This window comes from Lipomyces tetrasporus, assembly GCF_029532465.1.
Source record: "Lipomyces tetrasporus strain NRRL Y-64009 chromosome Unknown POJ06scaffold_11, whole genome shotgun sequence".
Lineage (NCBI taxonomy): Eukaryota > Fungi > Ascomycota > Lipomycetes > Lipomycetales > Lipomycetaceae > Lipomyces > Lipomyces tetrasporus.
The window spans coordinates 1,045,357-1,054,021 of NW_026611606.1; the positions used below are offsets into that span (position 1 = coordinate 1,045,357).

Genomic DNA, 8,665 nt, shown 5'->3' on the forward strand with positions numbered 1-8,665 from the left:
CCGGGAATCATGATTAGGCTATGCAGATCGACGCCACAGCTGCTAATAACACACGTACTAGCCTATTATTCGGGAATCTAGTGCGAACTATAGGATATGCAGAGGCGCCCCGTAAGAAGCAAAGCCTAGTCCACGGAAGTTCTAGGGATCGGCACGGATACACGGATAACGGATATATCCGCGGATATCCGTCAAAATTATGGATACGGATACGGAAAAAGCAATTCATATCCATGGATAATATCCGCGGATAAGACACATAAATAAAGTTATCAAGCAAATTATTACCGAGGGAGGTATTGAATTTTCGATTATTACACGAAACAGAGGAACTGCACTTTTATATATTATTAGTCTGTCTTCCCCACTCATTACCCTTCGCCATGTATCATCTTCTCGTTATAGCACACAATGAGGTCGTACCCTCTGCACCACGGCACGGGCTCTATCGCCTCAGCCATCCAGTACCCCAGCCATCTGGCCGAAATCGGCACTCGAAAGCGTGAGCGTGTAGGTCGGGCCTGCGACGCTTGTCGGTACGTTTCTCCTATTGCAAGATCTGCAAGAGTCGCTAACATGCCACAGTATCAAGAAGTCAAAATGCGACGGCAACAAGCCATGCTCTCGCTGTATAGCCGACCACAAGGTATGCATCTTCACGAGCCGCAAATGCTCGACCGATAAGCTATACCCTGGGAACTACGTTGAGTTGCTTCATAACCGGATCGAAGTTCTGCAGCTAGGTCTGGAGTTGCTCGTCCAACGCATAAATCGTGGCGACGCTATTTCCTGTCTCCTCGATGACAAGGGCAAGATCAATATCAACATGGTCCTTGACAAACTATCTGTGAGTCGTATCGGGACTGATCATTTCTCGGTCATGGAGCGTTCGTCTCCGTCAAGTTCAATGGCATCTAGTGGTGACGGTGACGACGTAGACGAGAATGAGTACGTCGAACCAACCGAGTGGGGGACTGGCCAGGCGTCGGAACGCCGACGTGATCCTGAAGATGAGCTCGTGCACGACTCCGGGCTTCATCATATTCCGCTAGAGACCGAAAAGTACGGGTTCGACCATACTCCACACATGACTGCATCGGGTTTTGACTCTCCGAACCCCTATCCTATGTCCGCGTACTCCCCGTTCTCCTCGTACTATGACGTCTCGGACACAATGTCCGTTGCGTCATCGCCGGCCATTTCGTCGTCACTCTGCCCATCTCCAAGTCTGGAGTTTTTGCATCTGAGGTATCTCTCATTGTCCCCGACTCCATACTCTCAGGATCTGCTGCCTCCACAACATACCTTCGATTTCCTCCAGCAGCTCTGAGTGACGTCTAGTCCATGGCTCTTAATGTTTGGAATATAAACCTAGCAATTTATAATTTTGTTCCGTTTGTAGACAAAGTCTTCAGTGAAGTCGAGATTATATTTGATTGCAATTATCATAATTTTCTACTCCACTGACCTCTCAAAATAATTTACCCTCCTTTGCGGTTTGAGCCCACCTGGACGTCCTCACAAGAAGCGAGTCCGAACTGAAGACTTCGGGATCTCGAGGAAAAAGGTGACTTGGAGTCGATGTCACAAGCAACTTGGTCATAATGCATCAACATGCAGAGAGCCATTGGAGGAGTAGGGATGGGTTGGACTTGGTGGTCAGGGTAAATAATATGATGTACAAATGTAAGAAAATTACTTGGGTACTGTGGGTACGCGGCGCAGTGGTATTTTGGACTTTTTGAAAAGTTTCAGTGGTATTTTGAACTTTTACCCTTATAATTATGTCAATGCGTGATTTAGGCGCTCGTCTTTGCCTCAGATTGTGCGGCTGAGAACCGCTGGAGCCGCATGGGTAGGGGTTGTAGTTAGGACAAAGGGATGTCATAGTACGGCGACTTGACAGTATTTCTCAGGTGCCCACCAAGCCAGCTACTATATGGCCCGGATGGCGGTAAGGAGACTTGGAAGAAGGCCGATCGGGCGTAGACTATTTCCGAAGCGTCGTCGCACTGAACGGCAAATGACAGGATAAGAAACTTCTGCTGCGTTTCGAGCTCTCGCAAGTATGGAAAGCGCAAATAGATCACCTGCGCATCTAAATGACGAGTAAAGATATGGTACAGCACCAGCCAAACCTCGAAGTAAGCCTGCAACTGCGGTACAGGATGTTGCTGTTGCTGAGATGACTGCTTGAAGTCCAGAACGCATTTCTCCGGATCGAACGGAACTCGAACGCGCTATTACCAGTGCGATCGCTGAGCTTTTGCCATTCAATCGCATCATCGGCAGGGACAGCATACATTGTCTGTCCGGATGGTACCCGGATCGCCACTGTCGAGCCCGTCATTCGTGAGACGTTTAGAGATTAAGAGCGGGCTAGACTAAAACGTCAGTGGATAACGTGAGCTCGAAACGAGAGATTAATGTATAATATATAGTGAGGGCGTCAGCTGGTGCGCAGTCATCGATTGTAAAAGCAATCATCATTACATTTTGATGTAACTATTCGCTGGTACCAGACCCAACGTTCTAAACATTCAAAGCTCATGGGTTACCCTCCGTCAAGGGGTTAGGTGCTAGTAGTGACAACCTACGATAATAATGTGTCTTAGACAAGGTTCACGGCTAGAAAAATAAACCCTGCAGGCAAAAACTCTGTCTCAATCCGGTTACTTTCATTGAGTCATGATGACGTAAGTTCTAGTTATATTTCTGAAGCACCAGATGGCATTGCTCAGCTAGAAAAAATTTCGCGACCAAACATTGAAAAGGGCCCTGCTATTTTACAACTCCGATGTAATAACTGCAAATGTGTTTGAGAAACTCATTACCTGGAGTTCGAATATTTGCCAACGGCCATTGGTAGGGTGACGTTTTGCTCGGTATTCGGGCAATATCTGACTGTGTCACGCGGACGTCAGCATGCTCCGTGTAAACTACGAAGCTTCAATTTAAGTTTACAAGTCAGATTGAATGGCAATGACATATATATTAACGATCCCCGTCAGCAGCATCGTATTTTCTAAAAGCGCGCAGAGACTCTTAACAGTTGCTGATGACTCCGACTAATACGATTCCTGGAGAGCCTCTAGCTACAGGCGATCTTGCGCCTGAAGCAATAATCGACGAAAATAACGAAGACTCAGGCGATGGAACAACGTCAAACCAACAAATTTTACAAGGTGCGACTTTGTTCCTAGTCATAGTGTCTATCTTTCTGGCGATGCTTCTGGCGGCTTTGGATCAAACAATCGTGGCAACCATTCTCTTGACCGTCGGTACCGAGTTTCAGGCATTTTCAAAGATCCAATGGATAACATCTGGCTATTTGCTTTCGGCCGCGGTTCTCAGTCCCAGCTGGGGAAAGCTTTCCATCATCTTTGGACGCAAGTGGTGCATGCTGGCTGCCATTGTCTTGTTTGAAATCGGAAGTGTCGTTTGCGGTGCTGCCGTGTCTATGGACATGCTTATCGGAGGCAGAGTTATAGCTGGCATTGGTGGAGGCGGCATTCAGATGCTGGTTATTCTAATTCTCACGGAAATTGCTCCTATACAAAAGCGTGGCATGACGCAGAGTTTGATTGGCGTGGCGTTCGGAGTAGCGTCGATTGCTGGTCCTCTAGTCGGCGGCGCATTTGCTTCGAATGTTACTTGGCGATGGTGCTTTTACATCAATCTCCCCTTTGGAGCAATGACCATATTAGCGGTTCTTGTGTTCTTCAATCCTCCTCCATCTCGCGGCAGTTTGAAGGAAAAGGTCAAGATGATTGATTACCTCGGAACGTTTTTGTTGACATCCGGATTGGTGCTCATACTACTTGGATTGACCTTTGGAGGCGATCAGTATGCATGGAATTCGGCAGCCGTAATTCTATGCTTTGTGTTGGGTGGTGTTATCATCACTTTGTTTAGCATCTACAACTTTCGGTTCTCATCGAAACCTTTGATTCCGTGGGCAGTCGTTAGAGTACCAACAGTTCTAATGCCAGTACTGACGATGACTTTCGTATTTATGGCCTTTATTGGCGGTATTATCTATTTGTCTGTATACTTTCAAGTTGTCGGTCATGCTTCAGCAATCGAATCGGGTCTTCACCTCTTACCTTGGTTGATTGCCACAATCGTCGTGTCTATTGTTACCGGCATCATGATCTCAAAGACTAGATTTATCAAGCCATTCACATTGACTGGCATCGTCATTATGTGCATTGGATTCGGGGTCTTGACGTTGTTGCAAGTTGACTCTACCGCTAGTGAACGCATAGGTTATTTGATAATTCCTGGGTTTGGCACCGGGTTCATGATGCAGAGCTTGGCTCTGGCTACTCAAGTCGCTGCTCCCAAAGAGCGAGGTGGAGTGCTGCTTGCGACGACCCTATTGGGCTTTGGTCGATCTCTAGGCGGGGTTATTGGCGTCGCTGTGAGCCAGACGATTCTGAATGTTTCCTTGCTGTCTAAACTTGCGCAACACAACTTTGGAGTCGATTTTGATACCCACACGTTCATCAATAATCCTGCTGCTATTCTTGGGCTCCCGAAGGACGTCATAGATGATTTGATGCGCATCTACGTCGAATCAATTCGAAACGTAATGTACTTTTGTCTCGCATGTTGCTTGGCGGGGTTTGTGTCGAGTGTGTTTATTACCAACAAGCGCATTCCTCCTCCCCGAACCATACAAAATCCTAATGCAATAGAAAAGGACTTGGGAACCAACGACATGTCAACGCAGAGCGCAAGCGAGAGTGGTTCTGGACGTTCGGGAATGATCCAATCTGCAGCTAGAGTGGACGTGGAGCGAGGAGACACCAAGGGCCGGTAGTAAGAAAGTTCTGGTGACGCCGCAGTACATTGGCAGGACTCACTACCAATCGGTTTGGATGTTCAAGACAAGCTTAGCCCCGAAGTATATGTAAATATAATTTGTGTAAACCATTCGGCAATGCCAAGATGTGTTGTATGTTCACTGTAGTCTTAGCGTCAGCGAACCACATAAACCCCTTCAGAAGTTCATTCAGCGAATACAACATAACTCGTTCCAATCACTTGACTGGCTCTCCATTCGCGCCTGTTCTGTCAGGATGCCATCTCCTAGTTACCTCGCCTGTAGAGGTAGCCGAAGTGTTGCAGGACTTTCACGTGTCCGAACACTCCGCAGCTCTCCTGCATGTCCGACGTCACACAATAATCGGGGTGCGGTACTCGTACCCGACAGCTTTGGAGAATGAAACTTATGAATATTTAAACGCTCACTAGTGAATAGTGTTAGTGTCTAGTGACACTAGGACCGCAATTATCTTTCATTGCACAGGTAAAATCATATTTGAGGGATTTGAAGGATTTTGATCTATACATTGGCTTCGGAACTATTCTACTCGGATGCACTGGCGAATGACCATACAAGCTCTGTCTATGGAAACAAAGTATGAGATGTAGTCATATATTCGACACCTAGTCTCATAACATCTAACCTACACAGAGTTAAGCCCATGCATTGTTTACAGCAATATCATATCGGTAAACGAGGTTATCGGATTATTGAAATAAACGATTGATTGGGTGTTAAGCGAAGTTTTACAAAAGATGACGGGGTTATCGCGTTATTTTCGCATATGCTGGTGCTGGCGCCGCCGCCACAAATTCCTGAACCGTCGTCCGCGACAGTTCTACTTTCGTGTTAAGAATGTTCGTCCCATCATTTTCCAGGTTGCTCCGAGCCGCAGCCAGCACCTCGTCAAAACCGGGTAGACGGCCCTGACAGGCTTAAGCCCAACGCCTAGGGTCAAAGCGGACAGCCACGACACCCAGTTGGTTTCAAACAGCTCCTAACACTGAGTACTAACAGCTACGCGAGTCCGTTTCGTCCTGATCTCGAATATATCTACCTCCAATAAACCAAGCTGATATGACTAGGCCCGACTGCCACTGGAGCTGCCCTGTTCCTGGACAAATCCAGCGCCTTGGTCAAGTAACGTATGTAGCCAATGCTCCCTTGGAAACGTCGGAGCCCATTGTTAGAGCCTATGGAAGGAACAGCTTTCAAGCAGAGTTTGTATCGTCCACGATGCGTATACCATCGCCGTCATGACGGCGTTTGGACTGAGGGAGTTCGCGGAAATCCTCTCCCCGACTGGCCCACCGGCTCATCAGCAATTTTATCAAGCAACCTGGCCTGTATATTATTGTGTGTCGTCTCCAGTCTTAAGAAAATTGAATGTAAATGATCATTTATACAAGTCGGCGGACGGAAGAGCTGCAGGTGCCACTCGTTGTCGAGCGCGGATTTGGTCGAGCTGACGAAGTAGGTCTTGTCGAGCAGCTACGAGAGATGGAAATGCGATTTTATCGCTTGACTATGAGAACGGTCGAAACAAGTGATATCCGAATACATATAGGCTGCGCCATCCGAGTCAAGCATTTCTGTTTGGAATCAACGAAGAAGCTGTAATAAGCGGAACTTGTTCCTAGTACTAGAACTAGCAATACGTAAATGTTATGAAGATGTGCATAGTGAAAGTATACGAAAGCTAGAAGGGGTTGGCCAAATTCCGAGAACTGGTTGTTAAACCAAGTCTCGTTTCCATGGGAATTCTGATGTCGTTTATGCTCCTCTCTTAACACTGTAGTTCAATATCCGCAATCCCTTATTCTGAATCGTATTGAGCGTAGCCGCCATCCAGGCTGTCTCCGCAGCGAACCGTGGATCGTGCCGGACCGTCTCAAACACCAAAATCAGCGGGGTGCTGACGGAGAAACCTCCAAATATCGGCAATGCAGTATTCAAACAAAATTCCACTGACTGACAGACATTACGCGCTGGAGTCAGGTAATCAGCGCGATGGCCGAGCGGTGGGAGTTTGGTCACGTCGTATCGTAAAGAGCCAGAGGATATGGGCACAAGGCGTCGGCAAGCGCAGGAATTTGGATCGACACAGTCCTGATACTCAGGACAGAATGCATCGACGGGATCGATCTCGATGGTAGCAATCAACTCATATAATGCACAAAACCCCGACCACACCATGACGGCAAGTGACCAATACAACATGAGTGTTCGGGCAGTGTTCAAATCTTAAAACTGAAATGCGACTGGAAACACGTTGCCAAATGCGGGATCGTATGCTACATTTTGACCTTCTGACAAGGTCGTCCAGTACAGAGAGCCAGCCGTCTCTCTTTCTAGATCCTCGTAGATTCCTCGCAGGGCCTTGTCTAGAGCCCAGCAATGATCCACAAAATCCAGAGCCAAATCGAGCAATGGTTTGGAGCGAAGAGTTCTGAAGCGTTCGGTTTGTTGAAAGATAATCGGACCCATGGCAAGACAGTCGATGAGCCTGTCAAGGACGCGCTTTGGACTACCTTTCCATGGCCCCTGCACCCATAGAGGACTTGATAGAAAATTTGGCCTCTTCGTCTCGAGGCCGAGAAGGATCTAACACCAACACTAGTCAGTAACTCGCTCCAGGCGATCACCAACAGAGATAAAAAACATACTGCTTGAGAGCGAAATGCCACAAAAAGCTGATGCGCAATTCCCGAAGTATGCCTGTCAATACCGCGTACTTCTACCAACTTCATGCAGCCGTTACAATGACTGACGTACGCATTGTAGGCGTCTCCCGGACATTCCATGACCTCATAGAGACTCAATGACAAGCATGCAGCTAGGGTTTCGTCGTCGTACATTAGTTTCGGGTTCCATAGAGCGTTCTGAAGTTCGCGCAATCCTTGCGTGTAGAGTTTGAGACTTTCGTTGATCAACGTCGTATCATTGTGTACTCGGCCCAGTGCTGCCGCCGATATTGCCAAGCTCGCTGTTTCCAGCGCCTTTGTTCTCATTAAAAATTGCGGAAGTAGGACCAACCATGGACCACTTCTGCCCATCCGCAACTCTGAGTCTGGGACACAGGTAGTGATAAAGGCGTTGATCAGTTGGTGGCGAGTGCTAGCCTTGGACAGATTGTCAGGGCTAAATGTCGGGCCCCCTTCAGAGTATCTGGCCATTCCGGTATCAATTTTTCTAGTGGTTTCGGGCTTCATGGCTGCTGTAGAAACAGGGCCGCTTTGACTCGCGGAGGAGTTTCTCTTCAGTTCCGTGAACATACTCTTCATGACTGTCTTTTTGTCTACGGGACTTGCCTGCACCGGGACAAAGAGAATGTCTCGGTCATAGCCCAGGCATACCCGTTTTGACCTGGTGCATTGCACACATTGTGGACGTTGCAGACCACACTGCTCGGGATTAGCTGAATACATATAGCTACAACTTGCGAAACGTGGGCTCAACTCACAGCAGTCTTCCGCCGCCTGCAAGTCTTGCATCCTTTGGATTTACCAGCGACGCCAACCATTGGATCTGATCACATATGACATATGTAGCAGAAGGATTCTCACATTGGCATCAAAGGTTATTGTGATAATTTACAGTTGCAAGATACGAGGCCGTCGGACCTTGGGAACACGAGAACCGCGGAGGGATTTCAGCCTTGCTTAGTCATGGGTCTTCGCATATTGTGACCAAAATAGGTCTAGCCTATTTCTACGTCGTCAAGACTTCACCTCCAAACAGGAGTTAGCTCCGCGAGGATTCTTGTTAAATGCAAGGCCCGTCCCCGCAAATGGCGGTGAGGCTTTGCGCCCTGGTGTCTCTTCTGTCCCTTTA

At 47.8% G+C, this 8,665-nt stretch overlaps 3 protein-coding genes across 3 annotated transcripts; 2 read left to right on the forward strand and 1 right to left on the reverse strand.

Annotated features, from left to right (window-relative positions):
- The first annotated feature begins 245 nt into the window (after positions 1-245).
- Positions 246-1,451, forward strand: POJ06DRAFT_215448 (uncharacterized protein). The gene is made up of 2 exons (XM_056185519.1): positions 246-536; positions 586-1,451. The coding sequence occupies exons 1-2, from the start codon at positions 412-414 to the stop codon at positions 1,328-1,330; spliced, it is 870 nt and encodes a 289-aa protein (XP_056041103.1). The 5' UTR covers positions 246-411; the 3' UTR covers positions 1,331-1,451.
- A 1,483-nt stretch (positions 1,452-2,934) lies between these two features.
- Positions 2,935-5,041, forward strand: POJ06DRAFT_262007 (major facilitator superfamily domain-containing protein). Its single transcript, XM_056188694.1, has one exon. The coding sequence runs from the start codon at positions 3,059-3,061 to the stop codon at positions 4,823-4,825; it is 1,767 nt and encodes a 588-aa protein (XP_056041104.1). The 5' UTR covers positions 2,935-3,058; the 3' UTR covers positions 4,826-5,041.
- Positions 5,042-6,604: 1,563 nt separating this feature from the next.
- Positions 6,605-8,354, reverse strand: POJ06DRAFT_286317 (uncharacterized protein; the record flags this gene model as incomplete). The annotated part of the gene is made up of 4 exons (XM_056190220.1): positions 6,605-7,074; positions 7,138-7,411; positions 7,498-8,235; positions 8,295-8,354. 4 exons carry the CDS (start codon positions 8,352-8,354, stop codon positions 6,605-6,607), a joined length of 1,542 nt encoding a protein of 513 aa, XP_056041105.1.
- Positions 8,355-8,665: the final 311 nt, after the last annotated feature.